The sequence below is a fragment of the Oryza glaberrima genome, chromosome 4 (genome assembly GCF_000147395.1).
Source record: "Oryza glaberrima chromosome 4, OglaRS2, whole genome shotgun sequence".
Lineage (NCBI taxonomy): Eukaryota > Viridiplantae > Streptophyta > Magnoliopsida > Poales > Poaceae > Oryza > Oryza glaberrima.
The window spans coordinates 8229113-8252878 of record NC_068329.1 but is presented as its reverse complement, the minus strand read 5'-3'; the positions used below and the strand labels follow the sequence as shown (position 1 = coordinate 8252878).

Below are 23766 nucleotides of genomic sequence, written 5' to 3'. Positions count from 1 at the left end.
TACTTTATAGAAGAAGTTCTCCGAACCCGGAGCAGAGTGTACCGACAGCTCCGGTACTCCTCCCGAATTCCTCCTAGTAAACTACACTCGTCGAGGTAGAAGTTGGATGAGCGCCAAACTTCCAGGTACTCCTCTAGAGCTTCCCCTCACTCTCTACATTATTCTAATGTACAAAAGATACAATAGAGCCTCTTGTAATTCAGCTCAAAGTTGTGTATGCTTGAAGTGAGATGAATACCTTCTTATATAGGCTCCAAATGACGGTTAGGGGTATAGGAAATGACCAAAACACCCTGCAACCGCCATAGGGGAGGAATCCACGCCGTCCACCTGGAAGCAGATGGCGGGAAGCGGCAGGAAGGGTTTGGCCGAATTGGTGGGTTCGGCCGAACCCAAAAACACTCATCCCGGCCTCTCCTTCAGCTGGGAGATTGCTTAATGGGCCCCCAACAACCTGGGCTATGTTTTGGTCCAATTCTAAATGGGTTTTATTGACTTATTGGGCCTCCAATCCGTGTAAATGCGTCCCGAATGCGCGGAGGTGCATTTTGTTGCATGACGGATGTGTTTGCTTCTCAAATTACCTACATACACATATTTCACCAACACTAGTGGAAATGATTACACTAAGTTGGATACCATGTTTTATTTCATTATATGCAAGTATTGACGGTCAGATATTATGATTTAAGGACCGTCCACAACACCCCCACACTTAACCTTTGCTCGTCCCGAGTGAAGGCTATGGACTCTACAACAGGGTCATGACTTCCTTACTAATAATCATTCAAACAAATTATTCAAAGTAATACCTATACTTTGGATCTTTGTAGTGTCTACCATGCGATCCTAAGCAATTGAGAAATGGAACAATCTTGACTCAAGTCACCCTAACTTTTCATGAAGAACAACTTGGGGTATTTTTTATGTAACACAAAATTATAACTTTGCTTTGCTCCTCAATTGATTCTCTTAATCACTCAAGGTGTATGATTCCTCACAAAGGCATACGATTGTGCCTTTTCTTTTCCTACCATCTAATAAGGCTTATGTGGAGCTCAAGGTATGGAAAAGAGTAGAGCATTACTTGCATAACACATATTGCAAAGTCAAATAAAGGATATATGGAAATACAAGACATACTTTCTGGTCAAGAATGTGCATGTGTATGTGTATGGTTAATTTGTGGGTGGAAAAAGGAAAAATATGAACAACTCCTTTTGTATACCTCCTCCTCCATTTATTTTTTTTCTTTTGAAAATTTGGGAGAGTGCATGGCTTTCTTTTTTTCTTTTTTTTTTCATCATCATGCTCCATACTTGTATGAGCACTTTTTTTATTTCTTTTTGCATAGCCATGCCTCTCTCTTCCTTTTTTTTTGAAAGAGCTTTGGAGGAAGAGGCATAAATGACATGGAGTATTATTTTGTGGATGATGGATGAAATGTTTGACAAATGAAGAATGCTAACTTCCAGTGTAGAAGTCAAGCATATGTTAGTGTATGTGGAGTGCATGTGATCATGACCATGAAAGTATGAAAAGCATTTCACTATGGTCACAAAACTTGACAACGCTCAATGTAATGACAAGCAGCAAGCTAATCATGAATGATCAACCTATGGCTCTAGTGGGAATAAAAGTATCAATGAGGAGTTTAGCATCATTATATTATTTTTTATAAAATTCCCAAGTGTGCAACATGAAGAGCAGAATTTCTATCATCAGACCATATCTCATTCATCAATTACCTAGATAGCATGGGGTCCCTATTGGATATGTCACCACAAGCAACGAGTAATGAGCTAAGAATAATAGGCATGCATGTTATTTTCAGGGAGACCATGAACTCAGGTTGTACCATCCCTAGCTTGGGTTCAATTATCTTCGATATTTTAGAATTGATGATCAAATCGAACTCAAGATACTATCACTTTGTCGGATGAAGAAATGACCAAAATAAAAGTTATAGATATTGATGAGTTATACAACTTTTAATGTATTTTTCTATAAATGCATTATATAAATCTATGACGTTTTCTTTGTGCCCCTTATGACAAATTAATATTCATCACGATGTCCCATCAAAATGCTTTATGACGATTTTTAGTTGGTATTAACGATGAACACCTTTTTTCGTCAATAAGCCACCCCACCTCATACTAATCGTCATAAAATGGAATGTGCTAATGACGAATAGCTCCGACGTCATGAGGAATTCGTCACAGAAGGTCATATTTCTTGAAGTAGAACAAATCCTCTCTTTCCTTACTTCACGGTGAATTTGACACTCAAAACTAGAAATGAATATCTATTCCTTTTCCAATTAAATAACTCATGCATATTATGTCCTTTTCTTCCCTTTTTGCTGCAGAATTACATAGGGGTTATTGATGGCACCCACATTCCTATAAAACTATAGATGGAGAGAAGGCAGCTCCTTATAGGAACAAAAAGGGGACTTTGAGCCAAAATGTGATGGTAGCTTGTGATTTTGACCTAAATTTCACTTTTATCTCATGTGGTTGGGAGGGATCTGCAACAGATGCTAGGGTCCTTAGATCAGCAATGAATAGCGGCTTTCAAGTCCTAGATGGTAAATTTTCTCTAGTTGGTGGTTATGCCAACACACCACAGTTCATTGCTCCTTATCGTGGTGTTCGGTACCATCTAAAGGAGTTTGGATGTGGTCATCGTCGACCTAGAGACTACAAGAAGTTATTCAATCATCGACATTCTATTCTAAGAAACCATGTAGAGAGAGCTCTAGGGGTTTTAAAGAAGCGATTTCCCATCCTGAAAGTAGGTACTTTCCATCGGATAAAGAACCAAGTGTGGATTCCAGCAGCTACTGCGGTGTTCCACAACATGATCCGATTGCTTAATGGTGATGAGGGCTGGTTGGACAACCCACCTGATAATATAAAGCCTACTAATTTTGTTGATCTACCGGAAGGTGACAGTGAATACCAAAATGATGTGGCATCTCTTAGCAATCAAATGATCAGTGGGAATAATATTAGATGTGGGAAGATTATGTTTGTAGCTAGCAAGAATAGTATAGATAATATTTTGGTTTTTTATGATTTGTATTTATTTATGTAATCAACATTTATGATATGGGCAATTAATAGTAAGTAATGTAGTTTGTATTTCCTCATTCAATAAAATATTGCAATACAGTTATGATGTTTGGAAGACTATCTCCGAAAGCAAGCCTATTGCAGCAACAACAAAGGCATCTACAAAAGAAGGTATCGCCAAAGAGCTGTAGCACACAAAAGAAGAAGGTTTCTCCCAAAGGTAGTATCTAACTTGGTTTTGTGGAGTATTTTCCTTTCATGTTAATTATTACAAAATTTACTTACTATCATCTAATTTTGTCTAATAGCTCAACAATTAAGAGCTTCATGGAACCCGGGACTAGAAAAGGCTTTAGTTGATTTACTTCATGAGCACAATAACCGACATTACCGGTGCCAAAACGAGTGGACAAGTGAAGCATGGAACAAGGTCGTCAAAGAATTTCGTAACAGACATCCCTATGTCACCATGAATAAGCAACAGATCCAAGATAAGGAGAAGCAGTTAAAACGAGATTATAGGTTGCTTAAGGAGGCAAGGAAACAGAGTGGAGCTTCTTGGGATAATCAACGGTGCAGATTATTGCTGATGATGCTGCTTGGGCAAACATAATTAGGGTATGATATTTTGAGCATAATTGTTTTGTCCTCATTCAAATCACTATTATTTGTATTCATTCCATAATTATCTGTTTTTTATCTTCTGTAGTCAAATATATTCCGCGCACGCTTTTCAAAGTGCTAAACGGTGCGTTTTTCGTAAAAAGTTTCTATATAAAAGTTGCTTAAAAATTTATATTAATCTATTTTTTAAAAAATTAGCTAATGTTTAATTAATCATGTGTTAATGGACCGCTCCATTTTCTGTGCGTACTGTGCATGTTGGGAGCGTACTGTGTATGTTGGGAACCAGATTGCAAACACAGCCTAAGGGCATCACCAATGCGTATCCCCGAGCGTGTCCCTGCTCACGGCCGTCTCCGCTCCGTCGCTTTGCCATCCCAAGTAGAGGGGCGCGTCCCCCAGCTGAGGGACGCGGCTCTACGAGCGCCTCGGCTGGGAGGGCGAGCGAGGAGGTGCGCTGGGCGTGGCGTGGCTAGGGAGTAGCCCAAGGACACCGTTGCCTCCTCCTGTTTTTCCCCTTCTACCCTCGCCGGCCGCCAAAGAAAGAGAGAGGCCGACCGCGCGTCACGACGACGGATCCACGACGGGGCCACCGCATGCCGTGGCACCCGTCGGCCGGCCTCACCTTAGCTTTCAGCGGAGGTCTCGAGCTGCGGCCGGAAATAGCAGCGACGAGAGAGAGAGGGAGAGAGCGGCGAGCGGCGGCGGCGACGGATCCACGGCGGAGGCGGCGGATCCGCGGCTCTCCTCGTCGCCCTTGCCGACGAAGCTCCGGTGACCGCGATGGTCCTCCTCGTCGCCCTCGCGGCCGCCACCGGAGAGAGAGTGCTGGGGTGGATGGCGACGATGGCGTGACGGAGGAGGCCGAGGTAGATGGCGACGATGGCGACGGGAGAGAGAGGGAGAAAGAGGGGTGGCGGTGAACGCCGGCGACGGGAGAGGCAGCCCTCCTCGTCGTCCTCACGGCCGCCGGCGACGAAAGAGGCGAGCGGCAGCGGCGGTGAGAGGGAGAGGCGCTTGTGCGCGGTGAAAAAAAGAGAAGAGGGGGGGGGGGGGCGAGAGAGAGATTAGGGGTAGGGTTGGAAAAATAAATATGGGGCTTTGTGTACTGGGATACCTATTGTGGGTTTGAGTGTCTCTGTTAGTTGCTTCAGATTTTAAGGAGTCCATCTAGAGATGTTCTCCATTGCGAGCTAAGTTTTCCTACGAGGAGAACACTTTAGGAGTAGCTTGCATTGTGGATGCCCTAATGAAGGCCTTACGCATCCTGCTTTCTAGAAAGTGTAATACCAGCCACCTCCATTGACGCGTGGGCCCCAGGAGACTCCTTCCTTCTGGCCCCACCCGCCATAGACCCCTCCAAAACCCATCGGCCAAGTCCCAACGGCTCCATCGGCCGCTCGCCTCGCACGCTTCCTGTAATCCCGTTGGAGGAGGAAGCCAGTTACCACCTCCCGTCTCCCTCTCTCGCGGTGGTGGATTTCTTGCCGACGTTTCCGTCCCCCTCTCTCGCTCTCCCTCTCCGCAGTCCAGAATCCTCTGCTCCGCCCGAATCGCCGCCGCTTCTTCCGAACCGGTGGCGCGGCCGCGGAGCCCTAACCCCTAACGCGTGCTGTGACATCTCCGGCTGTGACAAGGCAGTGGGGGCCTCCGGGGACCTCATTTTCCGCAAGTGGAATCCGCTGCTCCACCCGAATCGCCTCCGCGTCTTCCGAGTCGGTGGCGCGGCCGCGAGCCCTAAACCTACGGCGTGCTGCGACGTCACCGGCGGTCTCGAGGCAGTCGGGGTTCTCCGGGCGGCCATGTCGATGGACTCGGTCATCTCCTCGCGCAGCGGCGCCGACTACAGGAGCTTCCGCCAGATCACCCGGGATCGTGAGTGCCTTCCTGCCCTGCCCCCACGCTTGCCTTCCATTGTCGCACATCGGATTAAGCTGTATTTGATTTTGGGGGAGATGGACGGGAATGGGGATTGGTTGGCACCTGCTGTATAATGCCGATTTATATATCTTGAATGTGAGATTGAATGATTAACGGGGAGCACGAGGTACTTCATCTGTACTGGGATTTGTGTTGGGCCAATTTAGTTAACGGGGAGTTCATTTATCCAATTTAGATCACAAAGCTGTAGAAACAAGAACAACGTTCTGTTGAGCAATGCTAATAATACAGCCGACCTGCTGGCTATAAGGTTCTTTATAGCCTTCTCTCAGCCTACCTATATAATAGTTAGCTCTTCACAATTAATACAGGGCCCACTTGTCTCTCTCACGGAGTTTCTTGGTTCTTTTGTCCAAGCCGGCTGTAAGTTTACAGCCCGCTTCTCCTCTCTCTCCTCTCTTCTTTTCTCCAACTCAGCATTTAGCCGGCTTATAGCCTACTATTATACTTGCTAGCAGTTAGCTTCTTCTCTGGTTTATTTACCCTCTGAACTTCAATATAATATTGTTTAGTTTCAGCTCTGAACTATTAAAACTGGCACTAGTTTCATAGATTAATTTGTCCTTTCTGTATTAATTTTTCTGGTAACATGTTTTGAGTTAAAATTATAAAATCAGCGTGTTTTTTTTGGCACGCTTGTGTTATAGCACATGCAAATTGTTTCCATGTGTTACTAAGAAGTATAAATTTTGTAATTTTTTATAGAATTAGTTTAATTTCCTTTAGTTTTAAAAATCCTTAATTATCTTTTCTTGGGTATTATTTAGTGTTCATGTGTTGTGTATAGTTATAATTGGATCGTCTATCAAATGATAAAATAGGTGATGATATTTTTAAAGGTGTATTGGGTTTTGTTTATAAATTTATGCTCGATGAGTGGAATTCATGCCATAAAACCTATGCCCATGATGGAATAAAATCTATGATTGATAGGTACTATGGGATAACCAACTTGCATGTGCGCTTCGTTGATCTATGCTAGATATTTGCTCCTTTGTTCAAAATATTTTTAGAGCCTTCTGGTTTCTTCTAGATTAATTCCTAGTCATTCCTTCTGTGATTTATTTGGAAAGTAAGGGGCACCACATGGCCCAATCAAAACTGGCAGACACTGCCATCATGAGAATATTAGATCTGTATCATCGTGCATGTATCATTTTTTTTTCTTTTTACACATGGCATCCACATCATCTCGTTAGTAAAAATCTAACATAGTTTTCTTTTTGTGAATCATTATTGACATCAGTGCACGCATGACATAGGATGCTACATCACCCCAAACAACCTGCAACACCATCATATAATAGATATTTTTTCCTTTAAAAGATTCTCTTTGCATAGGATGGTCTCCAGCATTGAAACAATTTGACTTTTCTTGTTTTTTGTGCATGAAATAGCCTGAATTTCAAGCATAACAAAAAAACTCATTGTATGGAATGGCTATTGAGTTTGACTGGGTAATTAGAAATAACAAAAGCAAGGCACTTGAAAGTCATAGTGCAAGTGAACTGAGGAACATACATACAACATGCTACAGATTAAACATGTTCTTTACTGTGTTCTTTGGTTCTTGTTGACATCCCTGCCGTTTTACTATCTGACTGTTTTATTTGTTTATGATTGTGGCACCTATATAGGTTTATTATTTGAAATGTTGAGATCAACGAAGAAGAGCTCAAAATCGGCATGGAAGGTGTTCTTTGAGATATGTCGTTCAAGTTTTTTATATTGCCAGAAAATAATTTTATAGCACCTTGCAGCAAAAGGGGAGAATGTGATACGCATAAAATTGTTTTGTAACTCCTAGGTTCTTATCATGGACAAACTTACAGTGAAGATTATGTCATTTTCTTGCAAGATGGCAGATGTGATGGAAGAAGGTGTTTCATGTAAGTATGTTTTTTACCTTATTAAGAAGCCATCAGTGTTTTGCTGTTTCATTCCTTACGAAATATTTGATGTGTCCATACTCCATTTGTTCAGTTTCAGTGCATTTGAATTTATGCGGCAATATATGAAGTATGGCTAAGACCCTACAATAGTGGTACACGGTGAAGATTGTACTGCGAAGTTTGTCATACAGCCTAAATCATTTTAGCTTATCAGTCTAGGGACTCTTAAGTGGTCCTGGTGAAGCCACGTGAATATCTATTGGTAGTTTCTTGTCCCGAGATGTCATGAAAATAGCTTATGCCATCCTTAAATAAGCTTTATATTATGCTAGTTGCCTAGTTCTACAACTCTGATTTGAAAGCTCTGTAGCAATGTTTGTAACCCTTGGCACTAGCCAGATTTCTGTTGTAAGTTCAAGTTGGTCATAGCATTTATTTTTCAAAGCTCCTGGGGCCTTTGAATTCCTTAAAATGGAGGCCTTATAGTTTCGAATGTTCTGGTTAGTCTTTGAAAAGAAATGATAATATAGAAGTTTAAAATTGTCAATTACGTACAGAATTAGAGTAAGTTCACAAAACTATAGATACTTCTCCCAAATCATCAAAAACTACAGATTTAAAAAATTCTATCGGAGAACTACAGTTTGCCCTCATGTTATTATTGCATAACTACTTGTTTTAGGCTTCACTGTCACAGTTATCTGACAAATGGGTCCAACCTGCATTCCTGCAATCACACAAAGATTCAAGCACTGGTATTGGTTGTCACTTCGAATCCCAGGTCTGCTGGCATGGTGAGCTAATTTTCATGACCAGGTCACTGCTTGCCTTTGCAGTACCATTATGGGTTACCGTGCCAGATTGAGGGAAGGAATGAAAAGGGTAAAGCAAAGGCAAGCAGCGACTCTGGTCATGGAATTGGAGCCATGACATGGCACTGTATAAGGAAAATTTAACTTTATGCCACTCCGGAGGGGCAAATATTTAAATTCCCCTGTATCGTTATGATAATTTATCTTTAGTTTTTTGAAATTTTCCTCGCAGAAATATTGTCTATCTATATACATTTGAGAATTTGCTTCTTTTTTTTTTTTTGCAGTGGTTGAGAACTTATACATGCGGAGGCAACCATTACCATTGATGGATGCAATTTATTTCATTCAACCAACTAAGGAAAAGTAAGTGTGACTAGTTACCACATCCTATTACCATTGTTACTGATTGATCACAGAAATAATTTACTGATTGATAGTAGGCACAAAACCGAATTTTTCCATTTGTTAGTGAATAATTATATATGATGTGTTAAATTTGTTTTTATCCTTTAATTTGTGCTGGAGCTTTCATTTAATTCCACTGAAAAACATATGTGGAAATATAGATAGACAATGGTTTCCTGCTGATATTGATAACTGCCAGTCATATATGTCAATGGTTTGCTGCTGATATTGAAAGTTGTATTGTCCATCAAACTCTCTAACCAATTTATTATGGTGTTGATGCAGCATTCGCATATTCATGTCCGACATGTCAGGGAAAATACCACTGTATAAGAAGTATGTGTCCTGTGCATTTACTTGTTTATGCATGTTGTATCACTTCCAAGTTTAGTTCATGGTTGTTAAGGCAGTAAGGCAACCTAAGGCGACCCTAGACTACCTTAGCGGCAAGGCATAAGGCAAGGCGACGGCTTAGACACTAGTACACAACTGGATGTAAGTGTGGGAAGGAACAGATGGTGCCTGGGGAGGAAGAGCATAGAAGAGTACAACAGCAGGGGATGTAAGCGTTGGGAAGGAACATAGGGGAAGACAATTAGTACAGGAAGCAATAGATCCGCAAATACAGGAAGGGGAGAGTACACGAGAGAATCAATTGGATCGTGGTAGGATTGTCGCCATAGTTATTAGAACCGGACTGGACTGCCGGTCCGACCAGAATAAACCGGAACCAATGCTCTTACTGGTTTGGTTCGATTAAAAGACCGCTGTGCAATCAAACCGGTAAACAACCGGTTAAACCGGTTTGTCTGATTCCTGGTAACACTGGAGACACCTTAACAACCATGGTTTAGTTTTGACACGATACTCTACCTGTTTCAGAGCCTATGTGTTTTTCAGTTCACCCGTACAAAGAGAGTTGGTGGCCCAAATAAAAAAAGATTCAAATGTTAGAGCACGCATAGGTGCACTCAGTGAGGTCAGTTTAACTATTATCTGTTCCTTGCATGTTCTCATTTTTCAACATTGCAATTATACTTGTTCCTCTTAATTCATTTGTGCTTTATGCTTGCAGATGAATCTGGAATATTTTGCTATCGATAGCCAGGTATATTAGCATAGCCTTTTGATACTGCTGGCTTTAGATTAAAAAAAATTAATGACTTAATTTAAACCATAAAGAAATCAATCCTTTCTCCTTATTGATTTAGTTCATCATAAAATTTTGTATTTGGCTTCAGTGAATCTATTGTTGTTATATACAGGGCTTTACAACTGACCATGACAAGGCCCTAGAAGAGCTATTTAGTGAAAATGCAGAAGGTTCACTCAAGTATAACTCTTGCCTTAACATGATGGCCACTCGTATTGCTACAGTATTCGCATCAATGAGGGTACTGTTTTCCCATTTTATGCTACTTGACATGTCTATATACCTAAATGTTTATTTTCCTGTTCTTATGGTTTAAACATGAAAAGAACAGTTGGTGATAAGTAAGAAATTAATATACTGTTAAAGAATGAGAAAAGAAAAACATATGGTAATTGTAACGCATGTCTTCTGCAAGCCTGGAACTATAAAAAATTAAGCATGCACACTGCAGATGTGGTGGGTTGTTGTTTTTCTGCCAATGGAGGAAACAGACTTAAAGAAATATCAAACAAATAGGTTGTTCCATCCAATTATCCACTGATACACATATGGAAGAATTATTCCTCAAAACAGGATCCAATGTGAGAGTTTTTAAATATATTTTACTATTATTTGTTAAATGGAGAATTGCTAAAATAGTATAGGGTTTCAAACAAATTTACCAAAATAGCACTGCATGGGTACACATTCATTCACTGTGTTGAAAGGCTAGCAGCTGCCTCGCTATCTGTTGGCATGGGAGCAGGCCAACGGCCTGCTGGTAACCAGGTAGCCCTATCGGCAAATGGTTTGCGGATATGACCTGTCAGCATGTGTTTTTGCCAAGAGGACCTGTATCGGTGACGGCCACTCCGGACACATGTCCACCTTTTCAGCACGCCACGTGTCGACAGGGCTAGTCGGCATTCTGCTTGGGTATATGGCGTGCTGAGTGAGTGCTATTTTAGCAAAAGAATTTGAAACCCGATACTTACAATTTTCCATTAAAAATATTACTAAAAAAGTAAAAGAACTATTTGACGACTTATCGAGTCATTCAAATTTTATTTTGTTGTGTTTTGCTAATATTTGTTTGGGTGTCTATTTTCTTAAGAAACTTTTGGCTTAAAAAAACTTCTTTGTGCCATACATTTTACTTAAGTTGTTTGCTTTCAATTATTTTAGGAATTTCCTCGTGTGCACTATCGTGTTGCCAGGACGATTGATGCTTCTACTTTGACAACACTACGAGATTTGGCACCCACAAAGCTTGCTGCTGGTGTGTGGAATTGCCTTGCAAGATTTAAGGCTATGATACCTGAATTCCCTCAGACTGAAACATGTGAATTACTTATCGTAGACCGATCAATAGATCAGGTATGAGGTGGAATGTCAAACTTCAAGTCATTTCTGGGGTGATTTTTGCAATTTTCCCTTCTTTAGTGTTTTAGTTTGACTGACTACCACATTGAATGAAGCAATGATTTGTTCTCATGTTTCCTTAATGTTTTCAGATCGCACCAATTATTCACGAATGGACCTATGATGCCATGTGTCATGATCTACTCTGCATGGATGGCAACAAGTATGTACAACAGGTGAGCATGTCAAAATCTTCATTTGTAGTAGCTTGTTTACCAATTTTCAGTTCTGTTGTGCTCTTGAATGCTGACCATGAAACAACAGGTCCCAAGCAAGTCTGGTTCAGGCACTGAGAACAAGGAGGTTTTGTTGGAGGATCATGATCCAATATGGCTTGAGCTTCGGCATGTACATATAGCCAATGTGAGACTGTCACCATTGTCTCCAAACATTATCTATATGCTTCATTAATGCATCATGGAGTCAATATTGCAGGCTAGTGAAAGATTGCATGAGAAGATGACCAATTTTGTATCAAAAAACAAAGCTGCTCAACTACATCAAGCAAGGTTTGTTCAATAAATGTAATTGTCACAAATTAGGGGGATGAATGGAATACTAACTGACCGTGGTCTGCAACTATTACAACAACATATGTTGGAATTTATATTAAATGCATTATTGCATTTATTATTATGCTTACTTTTTTGTGCAAATGATTGCAAAACCTAGGCTCAGGAGCAAACCCAGAACAAAAATAACCGGGTGCCCCATATGTATCACTAATTGTGCGCTATTTTTCGCTTATGGCTTGTGTCTGGTATGCGGCATGTTTCCTAAGTCCCTAAAACAATGTGTTCCCTATAACTTATACATCAATATTGCTTAGGCAATTTTTTGTAGTAGTCATATGGCCCTGTTGGAAACAGATTTTTGTGTGGATTATTTACATGGATTATACCCAAAGGGTTAGTCCTTTTTTTTTCTTTTTTGAGAAGCTTTATTTTTAGAAGGGTGGAGCAAATAATCTGCGACAATAATCCAGACAAAAAGCTAAAAATGAACAGGACCTGACGGTATAGTTTTGCTTTTTTCGATTAACGTGATCATTTATAGGCTTTGAGAGCAAACATAGCTCATTTTAATCTTATTTCTAATAATATGCAGACAGATATTTAGTTATAGAAGTGTTTATCATAAATAAATATTGGTTGTGTAGGACAGATAATTGAACATGGGATAATTCAAAGAAACCAGGAATGCAAAAACGATAGCACCTGGTAGGCTTAAGACACTCCAGACGACAGCATAGCTACGCAGTCTCAGCCTCGCAGTGAGTTGATCCTTGCCCAGGCCTATCTTGCTGAACAGCGATATCTGCTGAACGGAGACATTCCTAGGCTGCGCTCTCAGCTGGTTGGCTTGGACGGGTGTTCCTATGCTTGGCCCATGGGGTGTCCCTCTCTTAGGGCATGCAACGATACTACTGGAAACTGATTAACACTGGGTGTCCCGTGCACCTGGGTAAGTTAATGTAGCTTCGCTCCTGCCTAGGCTGTTTGCCAGAGTGTGTTAGCTTTTGTTGATGACTTGATGTATTATTATCTATTCATTGAAATGATGAGCCATGAATATTCTGGTGGTTATTTAGAAACATTTATAGTGGTCAACAGATGATTACTAAGGTGAATAGCGGGTAAATTTGATATAGCTCAGATTCAGATTGAACCATGGACTACTGCACTGATTCCCAAAGGGTTAGTCCATTTGTGTCAATAAGATTATTTTAAGTTCCTACTATTTGTCATTGAGACACGGTGTTTGCTTGATTGTTCCATTTATTTTGGTTTTTCAATTAGTGAGAATTTAATACTTTCTGCAACGTACAATGACAGCCTAAATATCTGATGCATCTAGTTTCTTGGTATACTTGCCATACTGAATAGTTAATGGTATTCAAAGATTTGTTTTATGTTGAATTAATTATTTCTGTTGATAGGATCCTTTTCTTTTTGTAATGTAAATGCTTGTGTTATATTTGTCAGAAATGGTGGAGATTTATCAACCAAAGAGTTGCAAAAAATGGTTCAAGCTCTTCCGCAGTACAGTGATCAAATTGACAAGCTTGCGCTTCATGTTGAGGTTAGTAGTTACATTCCCTGCCTTGTCCGCCTGTCAATATGCAATGATCACTGCCAATATGTGATCTACCAATGCCTGCTTATTCTTCATTTTAGTTTGGTAGCAAGTAGTGACCATCCATATGTACTGTACCGGCTATTTTTAAGTACATTTTAATCATGGCAAAGCCTATAATAACTAGATTTTTAAGTTTCCATTACTCTTTTTTACTACAGATTGCTGGAAAGCTCAATAGCACAATTAAAGAGCAACAATTGAAAGATGTTGGGCAGCTTGAGCAAGATCTTGTGTTTGGTGATGCTGGGACAAAAGAACTCATAAATTTCTTCAGGACACATTTGGTAATGGCTATTTGGACAAATTATTGGAATATTTTACCTGTATGTATATAATATTAATATTTTCACGGATCTAATGCAGGATATCAGTCGTGAAAATAAGCTGCGTTTGCTTATGGTTTATGCTGCCAACAATCCAGATAAAACTCGAAGTGATAAGGGTGCAAAGTTGATGCAGGTAACTTTACTTTTCTATCATGAAATCTGCTCAGTTATTTTTAAAATAAAACTTTACCAACTTGAATGGTGCCTTGTCACTGAACAAGCACCTCAAGATTCATGCATGCCTGATTGCTAGATGATGCTTATGCGTTGCTGCAGAAAATACTATCATGCGTAAGAAATTTAGGAAAACATCAGTGTTATCTCAACATGACAAATGGGGTTGATTAAAAGGCAACGTAATATTTATGGTACTTGGTCTGTGTATGTACAGTGAACAAAAATTAGGTCTCATGTAATGGTGGACTCTCTGTGTAGAGCAACATTGACCTTGTCCCTAACAGAACATAATTTAAGCATGAAAAATAGGAAGTTGAAGCCCGGCAATTTGACACCATATTCATAGGAAGCTCTGCCTGTGCTTTCATAAACATAAAAAAAAAAATTCAATCTGGAGATCTACACATTGGGGACTTCAAAAAACCAAAGTACAATGTAAGCTGTAGAAACAATTAAAAATTGAAAAGATGAACTACCTGTAGCAGCTAGTTCTTTTATTATTTATTTTGATTACATGTTTTCAGTTGGTCCATTCTGCAAAATATCAAATCTTCAGTTGAAGCCCAGGTTGAAGTATTCACATAAGTATATAGGATAGGCATATATTTATTAATCACATGGATGTATGTCTTTCAGTGTAAACTGCTGTACCGATATAAATTTGATGTAATTATGTGCTATTGATTGGTAATACTCCCTCCGTACTCATAAAGGAAGTCGTTTAGGACAATGTTTAAGTCAAACCTTGAAAATATAAATCATGAATAACTCTCAAGTTGTTGAGTTTGAAAATGCAAAAATTATATGTATAGATTTGTCTTGAAAATACTTTCATAAAAGTATATATATATCACTTTTCAATAAATATTTTTATAGAAACAAGAAGTCAAAATTGTGTTTTGGAGACCGTGTCGCTGTCCTAAACGACTTCCTTTACGAGTATGGAGGGAGTACATCAGTATTTCCTACTACCTCCGTCCCATGATAATTATATTTCTAGAATTTAAATTTGTCCAAAAATATTTGTCACGATACAGTATTAATTGTCCCATCAATCACTTCTCATTCAAAATTTTTCGTACCTCAACTACCCTCCCACTCTTACCTATACACAATTTAATAAGGGGCACCATAGTCTTTCTTCTCAAACCTTAATATATGCTAAACAATCTAAAATTACAATTATTTTGAAATGGAGGTAGTACTAAATAAGTTGAGGTATAAGTATGCTATCAATTGACATGAATTTCATTTGAAGCCAAAATGGCTATACACACCTGCCACACTTTTTTCTCTTCCATTCAGCGCATGCAGCACCAAAAGTAAGGAAATTTTCCTTGAAGTTCAAACATCATGCTAGAAGTCTTCAAAAATTCCCGTTGATTGAACTTAAGAATTTCATAGGATTTCATGGGACCATTCCTTCGATCCAAAGGGGTTCAAAGGGAAAAAAATTAGGATTCTAAACTTGCATTTTTCCTATGTTCCGATGGGGGGCTTGATTTATGTTTTTTTCCCCAAAGGTCTATGTTTCATTCATTTTTTCCACAGTAGATAAATTAGAAATAGTTATTGCAAAAGCTTATAGGTTCAGTTGCTACACTATATACTGACTAATACCACAAGATTCAGCAAGAACCCATTTTCTTTGCAGCTCGCAGGATTATCTGCTGATGACATGATTGCAGTGAGTAATATGCGTTGCCTTTGTGGGCATGATTCTAAAAAGTCTTCGGCAGGTGGCTTTACTCTGAAATTTGATCTACGTAAGGTATCTTGTGTTATTTCATTAGGCTTTTAGTTTTGTTGTCATGTACCTTTTCAACCATAGTAATTTTAATTGTACTTAACTCTACAAATTTTAGAAAAGGCATGGTATCAGAAAGGAGCGGATAGGAGAAGAATCAAAATGGATGTTGTCCCGGTTTTATCCCATCCTGGAGGTACAAGCTTTTCCATGTACTAGCTGAAAACTTTTTGATGTTCATGGATTTGACATTTTGCATATAATACTTTTCCCTTGGGATGTGTTGATAATTTGACATAATCTACATACTTTCCTTGTTTGTGCTCAAATTTCCCTTTCTATTTACACATTCTTTTCTGTTTATCTAAATTTTTCTGTTTTGTTGCACTTCATTTTTATTGGCTGCTGGTTTGTCTAGAGACCTCAAGTCCTCAACACTAGTTTTTTTTGTCAGTTTTATCTTCATTCTTTGGTGCTATAGTAATTTGCATGATGAGTAACAGGAAGTTCCCAGACTGTTAATTTGTTGATTCAGCCAGTGCATTAATTATGCTACCGCTTTAACACAAACCTTTATTATCATTACATATATACAACTGCAAACTTGTGCTTTTCTGTTTATTATCATCTGATATGTTTGAGTGGTTCTATGCTCGCAGTCTCCAACTAGAATTGTATGCATCTTAAAGCACCTGAAGGGGTAAGTAATACCCATCCACCCTTGAATCATGCCTTAGATTTGGCAAATTTGTTCCAGCCACTAGTCTTCTCTATAGGACAATGCTATTTTGTGACTATTTGCTGCAAGACAAATTTCAGTATTCCCTCTGTTCTGTAATGTAAGATTTTGGTTTTGTCCTGAGTTAAACTTATTCAAGTTTGACCAAATTTATAGAAAAATGTAGCTACATCTACAACACCAAATTCAAATTTGACCATAACTAAATATATTTTTATAATATATTTGTTTGGTGTTGGAAATATTGCTATGTTTCTTTATAAACTTTGGTCAAGCTTAAATAAATTTGACTTCGGACAAAACCAAAACATCTTACAATATGAAATGGAGGGTGTACATATGATATATCATTTGTTGTCACTAGAGGAGAGTTAATTAGGGTGGAGTGACCAGTGTGCCCTTTGGTGCATTTCAAAAATATTGCTGGACATGAATTTGAAATATCAATCTTAATTCACAATCATGCTAAATGGTGCGCAGAGTAGCAAGCATCCGAGTGCCTCCTTCCCTCTGTTTCCTCGTTTTTCCTTTCTTCCCGTCCTTTACTCATTACATCCGCTTTTCTAGTTTTTTCTGTTCCTCACCTCCTCCCCACATTTCACATTACACTCCAGAGTAAAGGATTTACTCATCCACTCATCTCCTGTCCTTTCAACCATCCACTCATCTCCTGTCCTTTCATCTTTGTCCTAAGTAAAGGATTTACTCATTGACTATCTACTAATCTCATTGTCCAGCTTCATAACTAATTAATCCTGTGTAAAGAATTTACTTATCGATCATCTGGTTCATAAGTAATTCATCTTTGCTAAAGATTTACTTTTATTTACTCATTGACCAATAATACAGCTAGGTTCATCTCCCATTCATCTTAGAGTTCTTTGCTTATGGACTGCTTTCCGGTTCTCTTCATAGAGTAAAAATATTACTACCGCTCATATTAGTCTCTTCCATAATGTTTAACAGTCAATCTACTCCCACATATTTGTTTTTTCCCGTTTTGCCCTACTTTTGGTTTTGTCCTGCTTTTGTGAGTGGAAATGATATCAGTAGAAAACTTATAAAATTGTATGAATATAAAACAATTACACAACTCACACACAAAGAATTACACATTAGTCTTGAACAACGAAAAAAAAGAAAAAAATTCAGTTGATGACTGACGATGAGACGAGAGCACCACGGCGGATGGAAGGGCTCCCTAGAGCTGATGCAGATGATGCATGATGGAGGGGCTGAAGAGGATGGGCATCTCCTTCAATGTCGGTGTGGGCGCCCCTCCCAGCAAAGAAGCACTAAGGCGGATCCACATCCGCCATGACCGTGAGAGGTAGGAATGACAACAACCGAGATTCGGTCGCAACACCAGTAGACAGATGGCGCCAAATCTAGCCGCTTCCATCCTTGAGGCCACCGGATTTGATCAGCTGCTTCCTAGTTCCCATTGTCCACCGTGGGTGGCAGGCATGGAGCATGCTTTGAGCTAACGACCTCACTTTGTTGCTTGTCCGCCGCCTCGTTGGCTAGTCCAACCTACTAGTTGCCAGGTTAAGTTTCGTTGGGGAGGACGATGACCGGAGCTCATCGGTGCGTCGTTGGAGAATAGAGGAGGTCGTGGCTATCGTCGCCACCGCCGCAGCCGCGAGCTTGGGAGGCGCCAGATCCAATGTTCACCAGCAAGGGTTCTAGACATGCCTTTGCTTCCTCCAGCTTCCTCTTCCTGGCTGCCATGTCGCATTGGCACCTCCACTTCCCAATCTGCTTTGCCTCAATCTGCCTAGACTCCACCGCGTCGCCTGCTCTCCGACACCGAGGTACAGACCCTTCCTCACAACACTACCTGTGGCCCCTGCCTTCTGCAACCCCAGGACCAATCTGGACAAGTGCTCCAGCACCGATCCAAGCCACCGATGACGCTCACTACACATTCCCATCTCTCAACTGCCGTGTAGTTAGCAGATCCTTAAAAATAGAATAAGAGATGATAAGAGGGTATAACAGAGTTAGGCTAAATCACGCAGTAAAATAATTACCACGGGATTGGGAATGGGAGAGCGCACAGGGTAACACGGTGGGAGTGCTGTGGGGTTTGATGTGAGGCCTGCTATTTAGTTAAACAACGTGCTACACATTCTATGGTACTTCTTAATTCAAGCCATACATTTCGACATTTAAATTCTCTATTCAGTATTTTAAATATCCAAAATTTAAGATTCTTTTAAAAAAGGAACTTCGAATTTTCATATTCATAAACTTGAAATTTTAATGCCGATATACTATTTAATTCAATGAAAATTTCGTTGAAAACTGAATTTTAATCATTTGTTGATGCTCTGAATTATAGCTTTTCATAATCCTGATAAATTCATTTTAGAGAGAACAGCAAATTGGTCCTGTGAGTTTCCCCCCTGGGGGTCACTTTGTTTTTTAGCATTCAAATTGGCATAAAGCGCCAAATGGGCAAAGCCAACGAAGAAAATGGCTACTATTGGTGAAAAAATACAACACAATGAAAGAAAAAGGGAAGAGAATTGATTGGATCATCCCATTATGCCCTTGTATCTTTGTGGGCCATTGCAGTGGGTGCCCGATATGATATTATATTAGTGTCATAAGGTTTGCCATCTGTTGAGTTGGTTTTACACGCATGGTGTTTTACCTCTCAAGGATCATTTTGAACTAATGGACAAATGGGCAAACTTTGAGGACTCTGATGAAATCAATTATCAAAGGCTAGTTATTCTGGAGTCATACTTGAGGGACCAAATTGGATATTATGTTTCCTTTAGGGAGAAAGAAGTTAGATTGGCAAAATGATCATTTCTGTTCTTTCAAACACAAAAAAAGAAAAGATATTCATGAACACTTCAATCTTCCTCTCAGTAGGAACTGATTTTTTATTTTCTTAAGGTCACATGGCAAATGGTTACAGAATGGCAACCTTCTATGCCAAAAGTTGGCGTTGGTAGTGTGAAAGAGGATGAAATTTTGCCTTTTAAATTATTGCAAATCATTGAGGGTGGAACACTGAGGCAGCCTCTTATTAAGTATTTGAGCTAACTCATTCTGTGGATATGGCTTTTATTAGTTTATATAAAACTTACAGTAAGACATGTACTAGTAGAGAATCAGTATGACGCATATCTGTTCCTTTTTTCTTTAGATAGTCCTTCACTTTCAGTTATTGAGAAAAGCAAAGCTAGTTCTGTTATGATTTGACAGTTTGTGCTGGCAAAATTAATAAGTGGCCCTGATGTTAGTTAGTAGTATTGAAGCTTTCATTTGTTTTGCTATTATGTTAGCAGATATTAATACCGGCAAGGTGCAACTGTAAAGTTATCATACAATGGAAATATATTTTTGTCCTTCCATTGCTGCAGCTATCATTTTTTTAGGATTAAATTTCAGAAAACTGCAATTATTTGGTTGAGACTATCACTTTGCTACAACTTTAACCGGCTATTTTATAAATTGCAACTTTAGCAGTGGATTTTATCAAATAACTGCAATTTTCCCATATGTGTGTATGACATGTGGGCCCAACTTATTACTACATGAATATTTCATTTGTGTATGGAAGACATATAAAGTTGTAGCTTTCTGATAAAATTATACACTATTGTTGCAATTCTCTGAAATGCGCAGTTAAAGTTGTAGCAAGTGATATGTGCTTTGCTGTAATTTACTTTCTTTTAGGAAGTTTTGTTTTTGCATTTACATGAATATGGTTTTTGCCTTTTTATTGCAGGAGTTGATTGAGAAACTTAGCAAGGGTGAGCTACCAAAAGATGAGTATCACTGTTTGAATGACCCTAGTCCTAGTTTCCGGGGAATTCCAAGTGCATCTACCCAAACAAGCCCAGCTCACCAGCCAGCTCAATCCATGAGATCTAGAAGGACAGGTGGCACATGGGCCAGGCCTCGAGACTCTGATGATGGGTATTCAAGGTTTGTGACCTCATACCCCCATCTCTACTATTATAAAAATTGAAGATGTTTTTGTCGGTATTTTGGTACATCATCCGTGTATGAGTCGGTTTTTAAATTCGTTTGCTTTTGGAAATACATATCCGTATTTGAGTCGGTTTTTAAGATCGTTCACTTTTGCTAATACAGAAGGAATCATATAAGAAATCTGTTTAAAAAAACTCACATGCTAACTTGAGACGATGGGACTCCTAACTGCCGCTCATAATTTTCTAAAAAAATATATATCCAAGCGAACTCCCACAGTGAATTTCATCTTAACTAAACCATATAACAGTAATAAGATTAAAATAGATTTCACCCGTTACAACGCACGGACATTTTTTCTAGTCTATTTAAAAATTTGAGTTCATAAAATATTGCCCAAGCTGCCGCACAATTACCACTGGTCACTATCAATTCGGATTTAGTTTTATATGTCAAATATCAATGCAATTAATGCAATTACTGCTTAGTTGTCTTATTGAGTAGTTCTTTACCTTTAAGAAAGCTGTATTTTGGCCATGAAACTGTCACATTTGCTGCAAATTCCTTTCGCTTTTGTATGAACTTTTTATGAACCTTTTGTGTGGATCGTGAAAGCTCCTCCATTTAGACCACGTGCATTTTACAATAAGCTATCGCATATTATAGTCATGGAAGTGCATTTGCAATAATGGGTTATGATAATAATGATAATACCACTTTTCTCATGACTAATAAGCCTTTTGCAGTGACTCGGTACTGAAGCACACATCAAGTAATAGCAGAAAGTTGGGTCAGCGATTATTTGTTTTTGTTATTGGTGGTGCTACTCGATCTGAGGTATCTTCTCAAGCATCTGAATTTCCTTTCTTCTTTCACCTGTAATGCTTTCTGATTCGAATATGGTGTAAAACTAAGAAAGGATCTAATTCTCACATTCTCAATCTGTACCATTATATGCCAATGGCTATTACAGTTATGTGCTGCTCACAAGCTATCATCAAAACTGAAGAGAGAAATTATCCTTGGCTCCTCTAGTCTTGATGATCCACCCCAGTTCATCACTGTAAGTTTCTTGTTCATGTCTCCTCTCCAATATGCTTGTTGTACCAAGAACTTGTTAACATGTTATTATTTGCAGAAATTAAAAATGTTATCAACTGATGATTTGACACTTGACGATCTACAGATATAACAATATACAAAGGCCTCTTTCTTGACTTTCTCTTTTATGATCATTTGCTGATCTTTTTTCTATTATAGAACTCTATGAGTGCGCATATAACATTGTGTCAAAAAGTTTACACAGGTTCCCATTAAACTACAGGCTTACAGCCTAGTGTGCCTATAATATAGCAGTGTGCCAGAAACTGTATTATGAGATTGGTGGACAATATGTTCGTTATCGTGTACTTCACTAATTTCTTTCTTCTTTTGGACGCGAATAATTATTCTGAATTGGTTTTACTAGTAAAAGTTGTGATGAAGTGGTGAGCAAAGGTTGCTACTTCCTTTGTTTCACATGGATCTATGTATTTGTTCCATACATATGTCCAAATTTATATTGATGTTAGTGAATCTGAATGAGTAATGAAGGGGCTAGGAGTCTATGGAGAAGACGAGCGAGGAAGAGCTCGTAGTCCCCGACTCCATGGACGCGGCCGGTGAGGAAGTGCTCGTGGTCACCAACTCCATGGATGATGAGGTCTGCGAGGAGGTGCACGTGACCGTTGACTATATAGACGATGAGGCCAGCGAGGAAGGGCATGTGGTTGTCGTGGCCGGCGAGGTGGCCGGCGAGGAAGTGCACGTGGTTGCCGACTCTATGGACGTCGCGGACGGCAAGGAAGTGCACGGGGTTGCTGACCCCATGGACGACGAGGCCGGAGAGGAAGTGCTCGTGGTCGCCGACTCCATGGACGAAGATGAGGAGTGTCCTGGCACCGGCGACACCAACATTGAGGTGGTTGAAGTTGAACAAAAAAAGTTGCATTCTGATCACTAATATGATGAGATTAAAACAGAAGAGATTCTACCTTTTTTATTTTGCAAAAGAGGAGTGTGTCGCAGCTGGTGCTGGTGACAACAACGATGAGGAGATTGAAGAAGAACAGGACTTGCATAAGCAAAAGGTGCATTGTTGAAGCTTCTTCTACCTACTTATTTTCCAAAAGAAAAGAAATGAATCGACTTACATATTCATGCATGTCATAGATTCTAATTGCTCTATTGTTCTGACTTTTTGAAAAACTAATTTTACAAATAGATCCCTAGAAAAACTTATCCTAGAAATAGTCCTTTTTGGGGCGTCAGAGTCTCTGGCGCCGTCCCCTGCATCATAGAGTATATTGCATCTTGAGCCACCTTTTCTTACCAATGTTGCAACTAAGATGGGGTAAATTAATCTTTTCACTTTGGGCCGGGTATATTTACACAATGTTTCAATTTGAGCTCTCTTCTTCCTCCAGCTCCATTTCTCCCATCTCTGCTGCGTACGGCTCAAAATCTCTTCTCAATCAGGAGCAGCGCACGCAGAAGAGAAGTGCAAGCCATCCCAGCGCAGCCGCCCATCAAAGCTGAGCTCAAGCTCAAGTGTAGGCAGCGCGCGCGGAGGTGGAGCTTGAGTGCAGGCAGCGTATGCAGAGGCAATGCTAGCACGAGTCATCCGGCACTAGCGTCGAGCTTGAGCTTCTCACCAATGTGCTAGTCGAAAATTAGAAATGCAAACTATCCTTCAAGTTCTTTGGAAGGTTGAGTTGCTTGATCAATAATGTGGAGGAATTTCAAAGATGATTCTGCACTTATGATCAGCCTCAATTACATATGAACCAAGCTTTTCCTCTTTGTGTGTTGCTCCTGCTCGAGCTACACTACCGTGCTTTGAGCTATACACAGAGAGGGGAGAGAGAGACTTGGAGGAAGAAAGAAGAGGGTCCAAATTAAATTAACATGTAAAGAAACAAGACCCAAAGTGAAAAGTTTGGTTTACAGCTAGTCAAGTTGTAACTACGGTAATAAAGACAGGCCCAAGACGCAATTTACTCTAATATCTCTGTATTCCTATAAACCCTTTAGTTTTTTAAACTAGTACTGCTTAGTTAGGGTTTGTTGAGTTTTTTTTTTTGGTTACATTCGAGTGTCATTCCTTAATATAGGCAAAACTTTCTTATACGGACTTGGAATCAGGTAAATTATATATCCATGGACATCTACAGAAAAAGCTACATCCAATTCTCCCCATCTTCGCTTGGTTCAGTGAATTTAGAATCTCCAAATTCCGCTTGCAAGATTGTGTTTTAGAGACAAGAAGCTTTTCAATATAGCTTTGAAAAATTCTACGTCACATATTTTGTCCGTTTGAGCTTAAATTTTATAT

At 39.5% G+C, this 23766-nt stretch overlaps 1 protein-coding gene across 3 annotated transcripts; it reads left to right on the top strand.

Annotated features, from left to right (window-relative positions):
* Nucleotides 1–5097: 5097 nt before the first annotated feature.
* Nucleotides 5098–23526, top strand: LOC127770628 (probable protein transport Sec1a). 3 transcript variants are annotated; one of them, XR_008017029.1, is made up of 21 exons: nt 5098–5579; nt 7283–7338; nt 7453–7534; nt 8637–8715; nt 9043–9093; nt 9640–9736; nt 9833–9865; nt 10023–10151; nt 11075–11266; nt 11404–11487; nt 11576–11674; nt 11747–11820; nt 13297–13393; nt 13609–13734; nt 13814–13909; nt 15608–15724; nt 15819–15896; nt 20188–20387; nt 21130–21230; nt 21367–21456; nt 21580–23526. XR_008017029.1 is itself a non-coding variant. In XM_052296418.1 (21 exons), the coding sequence occupies exons 1-21, from the start codon at nt 5507–5509 to the stop codon at nt 21583–21585; spliced, it is 1998 nt and encodes a 665-aa protein (XP_052152378.1). In that variant the 5' UTR covers nt 5098–5506; the 3' UTR covers nt 21586–23526. The 3 variants fall into 3 exon arrangements, 2 of the variants coding, with proteins under 2 accessions (XP_052152378.1, XP_052152377.1); XM_052296418.1 differs by having other exon boundaries at nt 21140–21230; nt 21532–23526; XM_052296417.1 differs by having other exon boundaries at nt 21140–21230; nt 21367–23526.
* The last annotated feature ends 240 nt before the right edge of the window (nt 23527–23766 follow it).